The sequence below is a fragment of the Bos indicus genome, chromosome 7 (genome assembly GCF_029378745.1).
Source record: "Bos indicus isolate NIAB-ARS_2022 breed Sahiwal x Tharparkar chromosome 7, NIAB-ARS_B.indTharparkar_mat_pri_1.0, whole genome shotgun sequence".
NCBI classification, from domain to species: domain Eukaryota; kingdom Metazoa; phylum Chordata; class Mammalia; order Artiodactyla; family Bovidae; genus Bos; species Bos indicus.
In genome coordinates, this window is record NC_091766.1 from 13,380,460 (window position 1) to 13,402,178 (window position 21,719).

Consider the following 21,719-nt stretch of genomic DNA (forward strand, 5'->3'; position numbering starts at 1 on the left):
TACTTTCAAGTGGACAGTGAAGGGATTCAGCCATAGATAAACACGTATCCATCCTCCTCCAAACTGCCCTCCTAGGCAGGCTGCCACATGGCACTGAGAGGGGTTCCCTGGAGCACCTTCCATTTTTGATAATGTGATAAACAAGTCAGAGTAAGCCTCATGGGATTTCCTTGTGCTTGTACAATCCATTGAGGTTATCCAAGGAGACAAAGGATAAATAAACAGGTAAATAGAAAATAATATATATAGATAATGATGTAATTACATAAATAGATAATGATGTATATGATTTAAAATATTAATGAAGTAGGGCTATGGGCTAGAGTGAGCCTGAGGCTTCTCAGAGGAGGTGACATTTGGAGCTAAGATGGAAATATTCATAAAAGACCTGGAGCCAGGCAAAAGGCAAGGAGGAAAAAGCATACTTGGCACTCTCGGGAGAGGAAAGCACATGTGCAAAAACCCTGAGACAGCAACTGGCTTGATATTTTTGTCACAGGCCAGTGTTTCAGAAGCCAACATGGAAAATATATGAGATGGGTGTGGCCAAATGTTAGGGCTGTGGTCATTCAGAGCTTTATAGACCCATTTCAGAAGTTAGGGTTTTAATCTTAGAGAGATAGGAAGACACTGCAATGCTTTGTAGCAAAAATGATGTGATGTGATGTTCTTTTTTGATTTCTAAATTTTCTCTGGCTGCTGTGTAGAGATTGGGCTGTAGGTGGGCCAGACTGGAATTAGGGAGACCAATGAAGAGACATGGAGACCATCTGGGGGAGCGATGGCAACAATTACCATTACTCTTTAGGAGGTTTTTATTCTGATCAGTCTATCTGTCTTATATATTTTCAGTTAGTTTAATTCTCACCTGATCATCTCAAAGGGAGCACAAAAAATTTTCCAAGATTATGAAATGCCTTGTTGTTGTTTAATTGCTCAGTCAGGCCCAATTCTTTTGTGACTCCAGGGACTGTAGCACGCCAGGCTCCACTGTCCTCCATTATCAGAATTTGCTCAAATTCATGTCCATTGAGTCAGTGACACTGTCCAACCATCTCATGCTCTGCTGCCTTCTTCTCCTTTTGCCTTTAATTTTTTGCATCAGGGTCTGTTCCCATGAGTCGACTCCTCACATCATCTGGCCAAAGTATTGGAGCTTCACCTTCAGTAACAGAGGAGGAAATGGCAACCCACTCCAGTGTTCTTGCCTAGAGAACCCCTTGAACAGTATGAAATGCCTAGGTCACAGGAAAATGCCAACCACCTACAGAAAAAGATGGAAGTGCCAGCTGACCAACCTGTCACCCCATAGTAACCTTTCTCTTCCTTCTAGGTCTGATATCAGGTTTTCATGGTGGGAAACAATGCACCTTTTTAATTATTATTTTGTTTTTGGCTGTACTGTGTCTTTGTTGCTGTGTGCGGATGTCTCTAGTTGCAGTGAGCAGAGGCTACTGTCTAGTCGCAGTGTGCGGGCTTCTCATTTCAGGGGATCCTCTTATTGTAGATCACAGGCTCTATGACACACAGGCTTCAGTAGCTGCAGCACGTGAGCTGAGTAGTGTGGTGCATGGCCTTAGTTGGCCCTTGGCACGTGGAATCTTCCCAGACAAGTATTGAACCCGTGTCCCCTGCATTGGCAGATGGATTCTTAACCATTGGACCATGAGGGAAGTCCACAATGCATCTTTAAAGAGGTCCATTGGATTTGTGTGAGTCTGGAGGTCCATGGGGTGAATGGGAAGGACAGCTGGGAGCAGTATTTCCTCCTCATGAAGACAAACAGGACAGCTGGGACAGACAGATGCTATGGTAACAATATGCAAGATTTCTGCTCTGAGAACTGCAGTTGTGTTCTTTGTTTTGACAGGGGTCCAAGGAGTCTCCCTCAGAGTTCTGCTTTTCTCTCACACCTATTTGAGCTCCCATAGGTGTCTCAGCTATGAGCAGCAAGTGGGTGCCTCTCAAGTGTCCTCTAAGTGTTCCAAAAAGATGGTGAATGTGATAATTAGAATGAAGACAAGGAGGACAGCAACTGTGTTATGAACCTTTGTGGAGGGCATCCTATGTCCCAAGTCAGAGCTTATATAGCTTGTTTCATTTCATCTGCATAATCACCCTCAAAATCTAGGTGCATGCTCTGTTATTGTTATTGTTAAACTTTTTCTTGGAGTATAGTTATTTACAATGTTGTGTTGATTTCTGCTGTGCAGCAAAGTGATTCAACTATACATATACATATATCCACTCTTTTAGATTTTTTTCTCATTTGGGTCCACAGAGCACTGAGTAGAGTTCCCTGTGCTTTGCAGTAGGTTCTCTATTTTAAACAGAGTATCAGTAGTGTATATGTAGCAATACCAGTCTCCCAATTCATCTTATCCTTTCTCCCCTTGATATCCATAAGTTTGTTCTGTGACTTTATCTCTGCTCTGAAAATAACTTCATTTTTTAAAGATTCCATGTATAAGTGATATTATGATCCTATTTTTCTGCTTTATTATTATTTTATAGAAAAGAGAAGGAGCTATGAATTTTTATGTAATTTGTACAAGTCATGAAGTAGAAAGGTGTGAAGCCAAGTTTAAATCAGGCCGTCTGACTCCAAACACAGGGCAACTGAATGGTATTCTCCCTCTGTCAACTAGACATTTCACTTCCTGGACACTCCAGGAAGAGATTGCCTGCTCACTCTGCTTTCCCTTTGGGGGTTCCTGGGAGACCACAGTGGGGAGCAGTGGATGGCACCTGATGCATCAACTAAAGAGGAATTGCTGTGATCACAGGCAGAGAACATGGGAAGAGTTGTTCAGTTGACAAAAATTGAGTTTATCATGGATGGGAAGATGTTTTTGTTTATTTTGTGTGCAAGAATCCTGGTCATTTTATAGCTGACTAAAGTTATAAATGTAGATCTGTTTTAAAAAAGGTTTAAAACTTCTGTAGGTGGTAAACCCATGTTCATAGCAGCATTATTCAGAGTAGCCAAAAGATGGAAAGAACCCAACTGTCCATAAACATATGAATGGACAAAGAAAATGTGTAATGTACATACCATGGATATTCATTGGAAGGACTGAAGCTTCAATACTTTGGCCACCAGATGCAAAGAGCCAATTCATTGGAAAAGACCCTGATTCTGGGAAAGATTGAAGGCAGGAAGAGAAAGGGTTGACAGAGAATGAGATAGTTGGATGGTATCATTGACTCAATGGAGTCAATGAGCAAATTCTGGGAGACAGTGAAGGACAGGGAAGCCTGGCATGCTGCAATCCATGGGGTCACAAGAAGTCAGACATGACTGGGTAACTGAACAACAACAAGACACACACACACACCCACACACACAACTATTTTCTTGTTGAGATTCCATTTCACTTTCATAGTATTGTAACGGTTGTATTGTAGTGTCTGTGTCTTGCATGTCATCTAGTTGGTACAACTGTTTGGTGTTTGTGTATATCCCGTTTTATGTGTGTGTGTGTGTGTGTGTGTGTGTTTTGTTGGCTGTTAGAATCTAAACTGTCTCACCTTTAAAATGGGAATAGATTCATTCCTATTGGAAAGATTACATGAGATAACAGAGAGCAGTTAGCATAGGCTTACCATAAAATAAGCACTCAAACATCAATTATATTTTCATATGTATTCAATCATACTTTATCCAATTTAAAAAACACTGATGGTGGTACAAACATATACACAATACAAATCCACAGTGAAACACATAGAAATAAAGTGAACAATCAGGAGTTTAAACATGCTATGCCAACATTGGAGATAACAAAGCTATAGTAAATTTCAAATTGAAGTTTTGAACTCACCAGTGTGGAAGTAAGAAGACCAAAGACATAATTTTTTGGATAGCAGATGGGGCAGAAATTACTGGGAGATTGTTTGAATGTGGGTTAAAACCTGGAAGAGGGAATTCCCTGGTGGTCCAGTGGTTGGGACTCATCATTTTCACTGCCATGGCTCAGGTTCAATCCCTGGTCAGGGAACTAAGATCCTGCAAGCCATGAGACACAGCAAAAAAACAAACAAGCAAACAAAACAAAACAAAAAACTAGGAGAGGAAAAAAAAAAATCACAGATCTTACAAGATTGGGTGAAAAAAACAAGATGATTTGAGACATGCAAGAGTAATTCTTTCCTTTTTTGTTGGCTGTGCTGGGTCTTTTTTGCTGCACGTGAGCTTTTCTCTAGTTGCAGCAAGTGCAGGCTACTCTCTAGTTGCAGTGCTCAGGCTTCTTTTGTTTTGGAGCACAGGCTCTAGGGCATCTGGGCTTGAAAGTAGTAATGATGCATGGGCTGAGTTGCCCCATGGCTTGTGGGATCTTAGTTCCTGGGCCAGAAATTAAACCCATGTCCCCTGCATTGCAAGGTGGATTCTTAACCACCGGTCCACCAGGGAAGTTCCAAGAGTGAGAATGTCATCACCGACTCAATGGACATGAGTTTGAGCAAACTCTGGGAGATAGTGGAGGACAGGGAAGCCTGGTGTGCTGCAGTTCATGAGGTCGCAGAGTCAGATAGGACTTGATGACTGAACAACAACAACCCACAGAGAACCTCTTAGTCCTGAAGCCATTGGAATTATCACAAACAAGAGGTTGTTCTGTTGAGGAGCCTTCTGAGGGCTCCCTTCACATCCTTGTTCCTCAGGCTGTAGATGAAGGGGTTCAACATGGGGGTCACCACGCTGTACATCACGGAGGCCACTGAGACTTTCTGGGGGGAGTGAGTCACTGCAGAAGTGAAATGGACCCCCACACCTGTCCCATAAAATAAAGAAACGACTGAGAGGTGAGACCCACAGGTGGAAAATGCTTTTTGCTTTCCCCCAGATGAGGACATCTTCCTTATGGATGCAGCAATTCGTGAGTAGGAGAAAAGAATCCCAATGAGGGGGAAAACACCCAGAACACCAGTCATAAAATATATCAAAGTCCAGTTCAGGAAGGTATCAGAGCAGGCCAATTCAAGAATATGTGTCAGTTCACAGAAGAAATGTGGAATTTCAGGATCTCTACAGAAGGTCAGGTGCTTCATCAGACAAATGTGAAGGAGGGATGTCAGGACACCAATGAGCCAGGTAATAAAAACCAGCCAACCACAGAGGTGTGGGTTCATGATGACCGTGTACTGCAGGGGGTGACAGATGGCCACAAATCGGTCATAGGCCATGGAAGTCAGGAGCAGAGTGTCCAGGATAGGAAAAAGCATGGAAAAATACACCTGAGTGAGGCAGTCCATGTAGGAGATGGCTTTGTTATCTGTATGGATGCTCAGTAGCATCTTGGGGACTATGCTGGTGCTGAAACAGATGTCAACCAAGGACAGGTTTGAGAGGAAGAAGTACATGGGGGTGTGGAGGTGGGAGTCAAAAATGATGGCCAAGATGATGAGCAGGTTGCCAAGCACAGTGACCAAGTACATGGACAGGAACAGCCCAAATATGAGGGGCTGCAGTTCTGGGTCCTCAGAGAACCCAAGGAGAATAAACTCTGAAACTCCTGTTCTGTTTCCTGCTTCCATGTAGCTGATATATCTATGAAGGAAGAGACAAGAGCAGCAGGAATTAGCAGCAAACCGGCGTCCTCCACATATTAGAAATATTGATCATGCCTTTCACTCAAGTTTTAATGTTTATGAAGTTTGCCATTTTGTCTAAGCATTGGAGCTTTGTTCACTCAAAAGTGAAAACCTGTTTTTATCTTATAGCTTATCCTAATTTCTTGTATTAAGTATCCATTTTATGACAACAAAATGAAAATAGAATCCTATAAAATGGAATCTGGCGTTCCTGACCACTTATCTGAAGGATCTGTTTTATAACAACCCTGTCAGATGGTTATGGATCTTCACAATGGGGACAAATCAACATGATGGAAATAATGTTGCTTCTGTGGGATTGAAATCCTGCACATTTGGGATCCTGCCAAAAGTGCAGGACTTCAGTCTAAAGACTAGGGAGCATCAGGGCTGCCCTGTGGCTCAGTGGTAAAGAATCCACCTGCCAACACAGGAGACATGGGTTTGATTCCTGGTCTGGGAAGATCCCACATACCACAGAGCAACTAAGCTCCAGCACCGCAACTACTGAGCCTGTGCTCTAGAGCCCAGGAGCTGCAACTACTGAGACCTGGGTATCCTAGAGCCCATGCTCTGCAACAAGAGAAGCCACTGCAAGGAGAAGCCCATGCACTGCAACTAGAGAGTAGCCCCAGCTCACCATAACAGAAAAGCCTGCACATAACAGCAAAGACCCAGCACAACCAGAAATAAAAATATAAAGACTAGGGAACATCAGACAAACTCAAGTCGAAGGACATTTTACACCATGCCTGACCTGCCCCTTTCAAAAATGTAAATGCCAACAAATTCAAATAAATTCTAGCAATTGTTCTGGATTAAAGGAGATTAAAAAGACATGTCAGCTGAATGTAATCATAGATGTTCTTTTGCTGCAGATGGAATTATCAGGATAACTGTCAACATAGACATGAGTTCTGTAAATTTAATAATAGTATATAAATTTTAATTTTATTATTTTGATAATTGGACTATGGCTGTGTGAGGCAATGCCCTTGTTTCTAGTGAATTTTGAAGACTTAGAGATAAAGAGATCCCATATGTACAGTTCTATTTTCTCTTAAGTGGTTCTGAAAATTTTCACCAAGAGACACAGGCACACACACACACACTTACAAAAGGAAGAAGGAAAAGTGGATTAAAAAAAGTAAAGATGTTAAAGTGTTAAAATTGGGGAGATCTAATAGAAGATATACATAAGAACTATTTGTTCTTTTAACCTTTCTGTAAATCTGAAATGAGGTTAAAATCAAAAGTTAAAAAGTATCCCCTTCACATTATGCCCAGTAGTACAGGGCAGAAAAACAAGAAGAAAACCCTTTGTGAGATGCTGTCAGAAAAGAGTTAGATTCCCTGGTAGCTCAGATGGTAAAGAATCTGCCTGCAATGCAGGAGACTAGGCTTCAATCTCTGGGTGGGGAAGATCCCCTAGAGAAGGGAATGGAATGGCAACCCACTCCAGTATTCTTGCCTGGAGAATTCCATGGACAGAGGAGCCTGTCAGGCTATAGTCCAAGGGGTTGAAAACAGTCAGACACAACTGAGCAACTAACACTTTCACTTTTCAAAGAACACTGCAGCTGGGGTCACCACTCACAGATTTTGGAGCCCACAGTCACACTGTCCTAGAAACCTCAGCCTGAGGAACTTAGTCTAAAATGGTCTCCGATGAACAGTACCCTAGGTCCCAAGCAGAAGCAAACACATCTCTGGAAGGTGCTTTCATCCCAGGATCTTCTCCTCAATGTCCAGAAGGGAGACAGTTTTGCAGTATCCAGAAGGGAGAAGGTCTGCAGTTTTTCTTTCTTTTAACACTCTTTCCAGGTTTTCCTGTACACGTTGCTCCTCCCAACCTCCCAGTCTTATTTAGCATCATACCAGCCTTTCACTCTCAAAGCCCCCAACATGTTTGCCTTTAGGAGTCCTAAAAACGCTAGGATTCTTCCCCCAACCATGCCTGTGGAAGTGCTGCCCTCTCTGATGAGATCCTCCTCCCTGCTTTGGTCATCTTGTGGTGACTCCTGTCCTCATCTCTAAGATGAACCCTCCCTGCCCACCAACTGCAGTTCACTAATCCATGCCTTTAGAACCCTTTCTACTTTTCTCCACTAAACAAATCATAGTTATGTTTTTGCATTTACTTATGGAATTAATTGAGCTGTCCCTCTTACTGAATCATAAATCACGCAAGTTCAGATAACACATTACTCACCTCTGTATCCCCAGGGCTGTGTTATCAAAGAATATGGAAAGCTGAATGAAGGTTGAAAACAGATATCATTAAATGTAACAGAAATGGGAAATCTACAAGTTAACCTCACACTGACTGTAGCTGCACCAAGGTAAGAAAGGAGTAGTGGACACCTTACCTTTGACAAAGGAGGCAAGAATATGCAATGGAGAAAAGACAGTCTCTTTAACAAGTGGTGCTGGGAAAACTGGTCAACCACTTATAAAAGAATGAAACTAGAACACTTTCTAACACCATACACAAAAATAAACTCAAAATGGATTAAAGATCTCAACGTAAGACCAGAAACTATAAAACTCCTAGAGGAGAACATAGGCAAAACACTCTCCGACATACATCACAGCAGGATCCTCTATGACCCACCTCCCAGAATATTGGAAATAAAAGCAAAAATAAACAAATGGGACCTAATTAAACTTAAAAGCTTCTGCACAACAAAGGAAACTATAAGCAAGGTGAAAAGACGGCCTTCAGAATGGGAGAAAATAATAGCAAATGAAGCAACTGACAAACAACTAATCTCAAAAATATATAAGCAAATCCTACAGCTCAATTCCAGAAAAATAAATGACCCAATCAAAAAATGGGCCAAAGAACTAGACATTTCTCCAAAGAAGACATACAGATGGCTAACAAACACATGAAAAGATGCTCAACATCACTCATTATCAGAGAAATGCAAATCAAAACCACAATGAGGTACCATTTCATGCCAGTCAGAATGGCTGTGATCCAAAAGCCTACAAGCAATAAATGCTGGAGAGGGTGTGGAGAAAAGGGAACCCTCTTACACTGTTGGTGGGAATGCAAACTAGTACAGCCACTATGGAGAACAGTGTGGAGATTCCTTAAAAAACTGGAAATAGAACTTCCATGCTAATGCTAAGTCACTTCAGTCGTGTCTGACTCTGTGTGACCCCATAGACGGCAGCCCACCAGGCTCTGCCATCCCTGGGATTCTCCAGGCAAGAATACTGGAATGGGTTGCCATTTCCTTCTCCAATATATGAAAGAGAAAAGTGAAAGTGAAGTCGCTCAGTCGTGTCCGACTCTTAGCGACCCCATGGACTGCAGTCTACCAGGCTCCTCTGTCCATGGATTTTCCAGGCAAGAGTACTGGAGTGGGGTGCCATTGCCTTCTCCAAGAACTGCCATATGACCCAGCAATCCCACTTCTGGGCATACACTGAAGAAACCAGAATTGAAAGAGACACGTGTACCCCAATGTTCATCGCAGCACTGTTTATAATAGCCAGGACATGGAAGCAATCTTGATGTCCATCAGCAGACGAATGGATAAGAAAGCTGTGGTACATATACACAATGGAGTATTACTCAGCCATTAAAAAGAATACATTTGAATCAGTTCTAATGAGGTGGATGAAACTGGAGCCTATTATACAGAGTGAAGTAAGCCAGAAGGAAAAACACCAATACAGTATGCTAACACATATATATGGAATTTAGAAAGATGGTAACAATAACCCTGTATGGGAGACAGCAAAAGAGACACTGATGTATAGAACAGTCTTTTGGACTCTGTGAGAGAGGGAGAGGGTGGGATGATTTGGGAGAATGGCATTGAAACATGTATAATATCATATAAGAAATGAATCGCCAGTCCAGGTTCGATGCAGGATACTGGTTGCTTGGGGCTGGTGCACTGGGACGGCCCAGAGGGATGGTATGGGGAGGGAGGTCCGAGGGGGGTTCAGGATGGGGAGCATGTGTACACCTGTGGCAGATTCATGTTGATGTATGGCAAAACAAATACAATATTGTAAAGTGATTGGTCTCCAGTTAAAGTAAATAAATTTAAATTAAAAAAAGGAGTAGTATGAAGTTATCTGATAAAACCACAACAATATTGTAATTATCCTCCAATTAAAATAAATACATTAAAAATTAATCTGAAAAAATCCAACATAGCCCATTATGAATTAATATCAATCTGACAAGTGCAAAAAATATTTAATATTAGTAAGTCAGATAACAACATATTTATGTCAATAGATCAATGCACAAAATAATGATAAGTTTCAAACCAAGTTTCATTTAACAAAATTTAAGTCGTTGATGGGAAGGGAACAGAGCAAAACTTCAGTCACCTAAGAACAGAAGAGTACTGCCCACAGATGATAAAGTACAGCTATGTTAACCGAGTGTGAAAGAAAGTGAAAGTGTTAGTCGCTCAGTCACGTCTGACTCTTTGCGACCCCATGGATCATAGCCAGCCAAGCTCCTCTGTCCTTGGAATTCTCCAGGCAGGAATACTGGAGTGAGTTGCCATCCCTTCTCCAGAGGATCTTCCTGACCCAGGGATCGAAACTGGGTCTCTTGTATTGCAGGCAGATTCTTTACTGTTTGGGCCACCATGGAAGTCTGAGAGTCATCATTAAAACTTAAAAAAACCAAAACCAACCAATAAAATGCAGAAAGGGGAAACTGTGCCAGCTGTTATAACTATTTAACATTGTTTCTATTAATTCAAAAGAAACACCATAAAAAAGTAAACAAGGTTTAATATTAGGAAATGAAAACAAAATTGGTCACTATCAGTTGCTGATATGATATGAGACACCAAAGAAGGTCAATTTAAATAGAATTTGAACTAATCAGTGTCATCAGCTTTCTTGGATTTTCAAATAATCATTACAAAAGATAAGAGAAAAAGAGGGACTGTTCATAATTGCAGTGACATATAGGCACACCTGGCACAGAAAGGGGGTTTGATGCATATTTGTTGAACCAAAGAGTGTATGCTGCTGCTGCTGTTTAGTCGCTCAGTCGTGTCCGACTCTTTGTGACCCCTTGGACAGTAACCCACCAGGCTCCTCTGCCCATGGAATTTCCCAGGCAAGAATACTGGAGTGGGTTACCATTCCCTTCTCCAGGGGATCTTCCCAACCCAGAGAGTGAATGTAGGTCTCCTGTGTCTCCTGCATTGGGATTCTTTACCACTGAGCTACCTGGGAAGCCCTAAAGAGTGTACACAACCTAGTAGAAAGCAAGTGACCATGGGGGTGAGGTAGAGAAGCAGATATTTGCTGAAGCAGAGATTCTTCAATGAGAGCCTACATCAGAATCACCTGGAGGCCTTGTTAAAATGGACTGTTGGGTCCCTTCCCATGAGTTCCTGTCGTTATGATTGAGCAGGATCTGAGAGTGCATTTCTGTCATATTCCTGGGGATATTCTGCTCCTCTAGGAGCCCCACTTTCAGAACTACTGTGAGTGAAAGTCACAACCCCATGGACTATACGGTCATGGAATTCTCCAGGCCAGAATTCTGGAGTGGGTAGCCTTTCCCTTCTCCAGGGGATCTTTGTAACCCAGGGATAGAACCCAGGGATTGAACCTAGGTCTCCTGCATTGTAGGTGGATTTTTTACCAGCTAAGCCACAAGGGCTTCCCTGGTGGCTCAGATGGTAAAGTGTCTGCCTGCAATGCAGGAGACCTGGCTTTGATCCCGGGGTCAGGAAGATGCCCTGGAGAAGGAAATGACAACCCACTCCAGTACTCTTGCCTGGAAAATTCCATGGATGGAGGAGCCGTGGGCTACAGTCCATGGGGTTGCAAAGAGTCAGACACGACTGAGCAACTTCACTTTAAGCCACAAGGGAAGCCCAAGAATACTGGAATAGGTAGCCTATCCCTTCTCCAGCAGATCTTCCCGACCCAGGGGTCAAACCGGGGTCTTCTGCATTGCAGGCAGATTCTTTACCAACTGAGCTATCAGGGAAGCCTGAGAGGTACTGTACTAGAGAAGAATAAGAAAGGTATTAGCAGGTGGATTGAAAACACTTATTACATCTGAGAGAGTGGCAATTCTTGATACTGAGAAAGTCACTAGTTTTTAGAGGGGCTGAGGCAGACAGAAAACAATTGTAATGGAATAAAATAAGACATAAATAGCTAGGAAAATAAATTCTAGAAATTTAACAGGAAACCATCTTGGGTTATTATCTATTATGTTACCTCCTTCTGGGAACCATCACTGTTTTGATTCTCCTTTTTATACACAGCACTCACTCATACAGCAAGATCTTCTTGGCTGGGATTGCTCAACAAAATGCTTGTGCAGCCTCTTCACCTCTGTCTCTTGGATGCTGAAGACAGATTCTCCCAGGGAGATGGAACCTATCACAAAGCCATGACTGTGGGAGTTACCCGTGTGGTCTCCTCCTGGTCGGGCATCACTGAACTAGGGTGAGGCTGGTAGGGAGGTATTTACAGTTTCTCCAGCCCCAGGGGGAAGAATTCTCACCACTCATCATTAAATAAATTGTTCCTTTGGTGCTCTGCTCTTCAAGTTATTCAGCTCCCTTTGGGTGGAGAGGAAATGGCAGAACAGAATGGTGTGTGCTCTAGGAAGGCAGCTTTGGGGCTAGATGGATCTCTCTCCCATTACCACCCTCTTCCTTCCTGGAAAAGCTTTCATCATTTTTGATTTGGCTTCGAGGTAAAGAAGTTACCCCTCAGGAATGTGTCTCTGATGTAAAGACTCATCTCCCTGCAGATACACCACTTAGGGTCACAAAGTAATACAGAAGAAAAGAGACACATCTGTCTCAGTGAATTCCTCATGACACTGGATATTTGTTATGTAGACAAGAGTCTTGTTTCAAGAGAGGGTCATCAACTGTGTTAAATGATGCTATGAGGTCGAGGAACAAAGGCTGAATGATAGCCTGTAGATTTAGTGACATGGAAACAGTGGAAAGAGCAATTTTGGTAGAGTGCTGGGGAGGGGTCTATTTGCAGAGCTTGGGAGTGATGTGGCAATGAGGAATTTGACCCTGTGAGTTTAAAACATTCTGCCAAGAATTTTGTTGGTGAAGGGAAAGAAAGAGACAATTGTTTCTATGGTGTTTTTTTTTTTTTTTTTTTCCATTTCAGACATGAGAAAATATTTAGATGGCAAAAGAAATGCTTCACTAGGCTGTAGCAAATTAAATTGGTACTGTGTCATTTAATGAAAATGATATCTGATATATTTCTAAATGAATGAATCATTTATTTTATAAATTATTCTTAGTTTTAAGTAATCAGTCATCTTTAATTAGTTGATAACAGAACTAGAACAGTGAAATCAAGGATGTGGTGTTATCACAAGTTTCATGGGTTAAAGTAACCTCCCATCACCAAGAATAACATCATAAAATTATCAGTTTTCTACTATGTATTGGGTTTTAGGATCTTTATTTTGTAAGATTTTAATGGAAGAACATGAATGAACGTATTGGCCAACCCAATATATATCACTTGACAAAGATATGTAAACTCAATGGTATAACCCAAGAGCCACTGGAACTAGAAATGCAAGATGTCAATATTGTGTAGGGAATCTCTTCATTCCTTTCAGTAAATAGTCTTAGACAGCAGCAATTCCATTATGGCAAGATTCAAAAATATCTTTGCCATCACTCTGTATTTTTTTGTTTTGTTTTAAAATTTATTTATTTTGTTTTTGGTTCTGCTGGGTCTTTGTTACTTTGGTGAGCAGGCCACTCTCTAGTTTCAGTCGTGCTCAGGCTTCTCAATGAGGTGGCTTCTCTTGTTGCAGAACATGGACTCTAGGGCACGTGGGCTTCAGTGGTTGTGGCATACAGGCTTTGTTGCCCCAAGGCATGTGGGACCTTCCTGGACTGGAGATTGAACTAGTACCACCCACATTATCAGGCAAATTTTTTTTTTACTTTAAAAAATTATTTTATTTTATTTTTTATTTTTTTAAGCAGGCAAATTCTTAACCACTGGGCCACCAGGGAAGTCCCATACTTATTTTCTAAACTAGAAAAATAATTGTACTATAATTAAAATAATAATTTCAGTGTAATTACCAACTGCAGTGTACATGGTATCACTGTAACTTGTACTTTATATTCATGTAAAGACATTATAATGTTACATTATTGCATGAAAAGATCATTCATGGAGTGTGTAGGCCTTCACTACTAGTGAGTGAAATAACCAGCCAGAAAACACCTGTCAGGTGGTGGTAGGTGCTCCCAAGAAGTGTGACAAGTAATGCTTTTAATCAAATGCATTGGTAGTTTTGAATAACCTAAAAGGGTTATTGTTTCCAAAGGCCAGGACTTCCTTTCTTCTAGCTAATGTTGTATCCCTAAGGACAAAATCACTTCAAATGAAACATTATGAACAATGGAATGTATTTTAACCTATGGCTGGAAATTTTCTCCTGGCTTATTTCTTCAGCTTATTTCTTGCTGCTGCTAAGTCACTTTAGTCATGTCCGACTCTGTGCGACCCCATAGATGGCAGCCCACCAGGCTCCCCTGTCCCTGGGATTCTCCAGGCAAGAACACTGGAGTGGGTTGCCATTTCCTTCTCCAATGCACGAAAGTGAAAAGTGAAAGTGAAGTCACTCAGTCATGTCCGACTCTCAGAGACCCCATGGACTGCAGCCTACCAGGCTCCTCCGTCCATGGGATTTTCCAGGCGAGAGTACTGGAGTGGGTTGCCATTGCCTTCTCAGGGGATCTTCCCAAACCAGTGATAGAACCCACATCTCCTGCTTGGCAGGTGGATTCTGTATCATTGAATCATCTGGGAAGCCCATATATTCACCATTATTTTTAGTAAAACTGCTCAAGTTTTAATACTTGTGGAACTTTGGAATGTCCACTGATGGGAGGTGCAAGCCAGGGTGCTGGGCATCAGATCCCCAGTCTGTATCATACCAGGTGTGTGACCTTAGAGAATTCATCTGACCTCCTTGTACCTCAATTAAAGTAGAGGATAAAGTGGTACCTGCTGCCTAGAGCTGTGGTAAGGCTTAAATGAGGTACTATCAGGAAAGTGAATAAGAGTGCCTGATACTATTATATATTCAATAGCCATCGTTGTTGTCAGTCAAGAAGCAAGTTGTCCATTATTTAGAGACCAGAAGTGCTGAAATGCCAAGGGTACTGTGGTAGGGGGTTGGAACAGGGGAAAAAAGCATCTTACAGCATCCCTGAGGGGATACAGCCAAGAGGAAGCCTCAGGAGCTGTTTCCTGGCCACATAGAGGTGGCCCTGGAAGTGTAGCCTCCAAGCTTCCCTTTTCCTTCCATCTCTCCACTCACCACAGGGTGGTGAGGGAGGCAGAAGCACTCAGTGAGAAAGTGCTTCTCCTTTTGGGATCTATGGCCACCACTCTGCTTAGACCTGCCAAATACTCTCTATTAAGGCAGAACCTGAGAAGCAGGACTTTGAGGCATTCAACATGCTGGTGGTGATTTGGGATTTACACTGAGGAGTGCAAGAAAGCAAAGTGCCAAACTAAGAGAAGGTATGATATTCAACTAGTTAACAATGCGGCATGGACACAGGCTTACCCAAGATCTGAAGGCTGCAGGTAATAATCCTCTAGTTTCTGGATCATTGGGAATACATGGTGTACATCAGGCAGCTGCTATCTGCCAAAGATACGGAAGTGTTATGGTGCACAGGGACGCTGTGCTTTTCCACACCAGATGAATGTCACTCAGGTTTGTTTGTTTCTAATCCCTTATGGCAGGAAATGCCTAGTTAGAAAGAATAATCTAGAAATAAACTCACCAAAATGTTAACACTATTTACCAAATAGAAATGAGAGGAAAAGATGAGGTGGACACTTGACTTTTTTAAAAATGTGACTTGCAGGATCTTAGTTTCCCAAGCAGGGACTGTACATGATCCATGGCAGTTAATGGGCTTCCCAGGTGGCACTAGTGGTAAAGAACCCACCTCCCAGTGCAGAAGACATAAGAGATGTGTGTTCAATCCCTGGGTCTGGAAGATCCCCTGGAGAAGGAAATGGAAACCCACTTCAGTATTCTTGCCTGGAGAATCCCATGAATCCCATGAATGAACAGAGGAGCCTGCTGGGTCCTCTGGGCTGCAAAGAGTTGGACATGACTGAAGTGACTTAGTGCACAAGCTTGCATGACAGTTAAAGCACCGAGTCCTAGTCACTGGATTGCCAGGGAATTCCCTTGACTTTTACTTTAAAGTTTCTGTATTATTTGGAAAAAAAAAAGATTTTACCATATAGCATATAATATTTAATATTATATTGGTCAATGACAGCAAACTAATAAAAAGAGGTGAAGAGAAAACAATAAAAGCATTTCACTACTTGAAATCACTTTGGATTTGAACAGTTTATCACCTAGAACACACAAAAATTTGAAAGTTTGTTGAAACACATTTTTTGAACAGAGGAGGGTTTGGCTGAAGAGAAATGTTCTAAGCTTGGACCATTTTCTAAAAGAGGGAAAAGCATGAAGCAGTTATAAATCTGTAAATGGCTTCACTATGGTGATATGCATCTTCTGGTGATATGAAGCAAATGATAAAACATGTGAATCAATTCTTACATGAGAAAGTAATGACTGTTGAAAGCTTGTCTTAGCCCATGGAGAATGGAGTATTTTGAACTACTTTTATTTCCTTTCTTCATATCTTTATTAGACCCAATGGACTATAAGTCCATGGAATTCTCCAGGCCAGAATACTGAAGTGGGTAGCCTTTCTCTTCCCCGGGGGATCTTCCTGACCCAGGGATCAAACCCAGGTCTCCCGCATTGCAGGCAGATTTTTTTACCAGCTGAGCCACAAGGGAAGCCCAAGAATACTGGAGTGGGTAGCCTATCCTTTCTCCAGTGGATCTTCCTGACCCAGGAATTGAACCGGGGTCTCCTGCAATGCAGGCAGATTCTTTACCAATTGGGCTATCAGAGAAGCCCTTATTAGGCAAAACAGTGATTTATCTTTTTTTTTTTCTATTTCTAGCCACTATTTTTTTTTCTTTTTATTTTAATTGGAGGCTAATTACTTTACAATATTGTGGTGGTTTTTGCCATACATTCACATGAATCAGCCATGGATGTACATGTGTTCCCTATCCTGAACCCCCCTCCCACCTCCCTCTCCATCCCACCCCTCTGGGTTATCCCAGGCACCAGCCCAGAGCACTCTGCCTCATGCATCGAACCTGGAGTGGCGATCTATTTCACATATGTTAATATACACGTTTCAATGCTATTCTCTCAAATCATCCCACCCTCGCCTTCTCCCATAGAGTCCAACAGTCTGTTCTTTACATCTGTGTCTCTTTTGCTGTCTCGCATATAGGGTAGTGCCAAAGAATGCTCAAACTACTGCACAATTGCACTCATCTCACACGCTAGGAAAGTAAGTAATGCTTAAAATTCTCCAAGCCAGGCTTCAACAATACATGAACCGTGAACTTCCAGATGTTCGAGATGGTTTTAGAAAAGGCAGAGGAACCAGAGGTCAAATTGCCAACATCTGCTGGATCATCGAAAAAGCAAGAGAGAGTTTCAGAAAAACATCTATTTCTGCTTTATTGACTATGCCAAAACCTTGGACTGTGTGGATCACAATAAACTGTGGAAAAATCTGAAAGAGATGGGAATACCAGACCACCTGACCTGCCTCTTGAGAAACCTGTATGCAGGTCAGGAATCAACAGTTAGAACTAGACGTGGAAAAACAGACTGGTTCCAAATAGGAAAGGAGTACGTCAAGGCTGTATATTGTCATCCTGCTTATTTAACTTATATGCAGAGTACATCATGAGAAATGCTAGGCTGGAAAAAGCACAAGCTGAAATCAAGATTGGTGGGAGAAATATCAATAACCTCAGATATGCAGATGACACCACCCTTATGGCAAAAAGTGAAGAAGAACTAAAGAGCCTCTTGATGAAAGTGAAAGAGGAGAGTGAAAAAGTTGGCTTAAAGCTCAACATTCAGAAAATGAAGATCATGGCATCTGGTCCCATCACTTCATGGGAAATAGATGGGGAAACAGTGGAAACAGTGTCAGACTTTATTTTTCTGGGCTCCAAAATCACTGCAAATGGTGATTGCAGCCATGAAATTAAAAGATGCTTACTCCTTGGAAGGAAAGTTACGACCAAACTAGACAGCATATTAAAAAGCAGAGACATTACTTTGCCAACAAAGGTCCATCTAGTCAAGGCTATGGTTTTTCTAATGGTCATGTATGGATGTGAGAGTTGGACTGTGAAGAAAGCTGAGCACCGAAGAATTGATGCTTTTGAACTGTGGTGTTGGAGGAGACTTTTTTTTTTTTTTTTTTAAACTTTACAATATTGTATTAGTTTTGCCAAATATCGAAATGAATCCACCACAGGTATACATGTGTTCCCCATCCTGAACCCTCCTCCCTCCTCCCTCCTCCCTCCCCATACCATCCCTCTGGATTGTCCGAGTGCACCAGCCCCAAGCATCCAGTATCGTGCATTGAACCTGGACTGGCGACTCGTTTCATACATGATATTATACATATTTAGAGTCCCTTGGACTTCAAGGAGATCCAACCAGTCCATCCTAAAGATCAGTCCTGGGTGTTCATTGGAGGGACTGATGTTGAAGCTGAAACTCCAATACTTTGGCCACCTGATGTGAAGAGCTGACTTATTTGCAAAGACCCCAATGCTGGGAAAGATTGAGGGCAGGAGAAGGGGACGACAGAGGATGAGATGGTTGGATGGCATTACCGACTCGATGAACATGAGTTTGGGTGAACTCCGGGAGTTGGTGATGGACAGGGAGGCCTGGCGTGCTGCGGTTCATGGGGTCCCAAGGAGTTGGACACGACTGAGCGACTGAACTGATATAGGGTCATTGTTACCATCTTTCTAAATTCCATATATATGTGTTAGTATACTGTATTGGTGTTTTTCTTTCTGGCTTACTTCACTCTGTATAATAGGCTCCAGTTTCATCCACCTCATTAGAACTGATTAAAATGCATTCTTTTTAATAGCTGAGTAATATTCCATTGTGTATATGTACCACAGCTTTCTTATCAATTCCTCTGCTGGTGGACATCTAGGTTTCTTCCATGTCCTGGCTATTATAAACAGTGCTGCAATGAACTTTGGGGTACATGTGTCTCTTTCAATTCTGGTTTCCTTTTTTTTTTAATTAAGAATCAAACTTTAATATTTCAAGGACACCCCAAATGAGTTACTGGTGGGGTTACAGAAGCTTCCATTCAAGCCACCACAGAGAGAATATTAAAGTTGAAGCAATCATCTCTTTGGATACATAAAAGCTATATAGTAAAGCGTGTCACAAAGTGGAAAAAGGGAGGCATTCAGCAGAGCAAAAACAAGCAGCAGACTGATTGTCCTTACAAGAGGGCACGGAAACTCATTTTGGAGTTCACAGTGCCAGGAAATAGAGCTGATTCAGGCAAAAAAAAAAAATTTTTTTTTTCATCAATTCTTATTACAGCTAGCAAAGGCAAGCTCAAAGAAAATCAAGGTTCAGATTTCTCATGACTGTAGTTGGATTTGCAACAAAGAGAGCCTTTGGTCACTTCTCATATGTAGGCTGAAAAAGAAGCAGTGAGATTTTAGCCAGTGATTCTGACCCCAGGCTGACACCTCAGTGCCCAAGGTCTGAGCTCCTCAGGGAGGACGGCCTGGAATTGCTCCTGCACCAGCATCTCCACAAGCTTCTCCTTCATGTGAATATCAGGTCGCAGCCACTGTCCAGAAAGCTGCTGGAGATGTCTCAGGATACCCCTGGGCCCAGCTGCATCTTCATAGTGGAACTCCCGGAACCTCTGCCTGGAGGCTGCAGGGTTGAGAGGACTCCTTCGGGGCACGGTCTCTAGGTCATCTTCATCCAGGCTCTCTGGTGGAACCTGGACCTGGGGCGGTGCTATCAGGATGTCTTCTGGCTCCTCAGCCATCCTCTCATTTGGTGGTGACCTTATTTCATCATTCTGGACTTCTCCATCTCTTTGCATCTCTGGATACCCTTCAGTCTCCATCATAGAACTCTGCAAAAGGATTTTTCAGACGCCTGTGCAGGTGCCCCTTGGAAGGCCGGGTGAACAGGGGAAGGAGAGAAGCGAGACGCCAAGCCCCACCACTGGCTCCGGGAAAAAGGTCAGTTCTGGTTTCCTCTGTGTGTATGCCCAGCAGTGAGATTGCTGGGTCGTATGGCAGTCCCATTTCCAGCTTTTTGAGGAATCTTTACACTGTTGTCCATAGTGGCTGTACTAGTTTGCATTCCCACCAATAGTGTAAGAGGGTTCCTTTTTCTCTGCACCCTCTCCAGCATTTATTGTTTGTAGACTTTTTGATAGCACCCATTCTGCCTGGCATGAGATGGTACCTCATTGTGGTTTTGATTTGCATTTCTCTGATAATGAGTGATGTTGAGCATCCTTTCATGTGTTTGTTAGCCATTTGTATGTCTTCTTTGGAGAATTGTCTGTTTAGTCCTTTGGCCCATTTTTTTGATTGGGTTGTTTATTTTTATGGAATTGAGCTGCAGGAGCTGCTTGTATATTTTTGAGATTAATTCTTATTTGTCTTTATACCACAGAGTCTTGACAAAACCTCTCTTTTTTTCCCCTGATTTTTTTCTTTTTTAAAAAAACTTTTAATTTTTTTCTCATTTTTCTTTTTTAAAAAATATTATTATTATTATTTACTTTACAATATTGTATTGGATTTGCCATACATCAACATGCATCTGCCACGTGTGTACACGGGTTCGATCCCTGGGTTGGGAAGTTCCCTGGAGAAGGAAAAGGCAACACACTCCAGTACTCGCCTAGAAAATCCCATGGATGGAGGAGCCTGGTGTCCATGGGGTCGCAAAACTTTTAATTTTATATTGAGCTATTGGGCTTCCCAGGTGGCGTTAGTGCTAAAGAACCTGCCTGCCAATCCAGGAGACAAAAGAGATGCAGGTTTGATCCCTGGGTCAGGAAGATCCCCTGAAGTAGGAAATGGCATCCTATGCCAGTACCCTTCCCTGGGAAATCCTATGGACAGAGGATACTGGTGGGCTACAGTCTAGAGGGTTGCAAAGAGTCAGACATGACTGAAGCAACTTGATATGCATAGCCAATTAACAATGTTTGTAAAATTTCAGATAAACGGTGAAGGGACTCGGTTTAGTTCAGTTAAGTAGCTTAGCTGTATCTGACCATTTGTGACCCCATGGACTGTAGCACGCCAGGCTTCCCTGTCCATCACCAACTCCCAGAGCTTGCTCAAACTGATGTCCATCGGGTTGGTGATGCCATCCAATCGTCTCATCCTCTGTCATCCCCTTTTCCTCCTGCCTTCAATCTTTCCCAGCATCAGAGTCTTTTCCAATGAGTCAATTCTTTGCATCAGATGGCCAAAGGATTGGAGCTTCAGCTGCAGCATCAGTCCTTCAAATGAATATTCAGGACTGATTTCCTTTAGGATTGATTGGTTTGATCTCCTTGCAGTCCAAGGGATTCTCAAGAGTCTTCTCCAACACCACAGTTCAAAAGCATCAATTCTTCAGTGCTCAGCTTCTTTATAGTCCAACTCTCACATCAACACATGACTACTGGAAAAGCCATAGCTTTGACTAGATGGACCTTTGTTGGCAAAGTAATGTCTCTGCTTTTGAATATGCTGTCTGGGTTGGTCATAGCTTTTCTTCCAAGGAGCAAGCGTCTTAATTTCATGGCTGCTGTCACCATCTCCAGTGATTTGGGAGCCCTCTCAAAATAAAGTCTATCACTGTTTCCCCATCTATTTGCCATGAACTGATGGGACCGGATGCGACAATCTTAGTTTTTTGAATGTTGAGTTTTACGCCAATTTTTTTCATTCTCCTCTTTTACTTTCACCAAGAGACTCTTTAGTTCTTCTTTGCTTTCTGCCATGAGGGTGGAGTCATTTGCCTATTTGATATTTCTCCCTGCAATCTCGATTCCGCTTGTGCTTCATCCAGCTTGGCATTTTGCATGATATACTCTGCATGTAAGTTAAATAAGCAGGGTGACAATACACTGCCTTGATGTACTCCTTTTCCTATTTGGAAACAGTCT

General features: G+C 42.2%; 1 protein-coding gene across 1 annotated transcript; it reads right to left on the reverse strand.

Annotated features, from left to right (window-relative positions):
• Positions 1–4,599: 4,599 nt before the first annotated feature.
• Positions 4,600–5,538, reverse strand: LOC109561187 (olfactory receptor 7D2). The gene has a single exon (XM_019963583.2). It carries the CDS (start codon positions 5,536–5,538, stop codon positions 4,600–4,602), a length of 939 nt encoding a protein of 312 aa, XP_019819142.2.
• Positions 5,539–21,719: the final 16,181 nt, after the last annotated feature.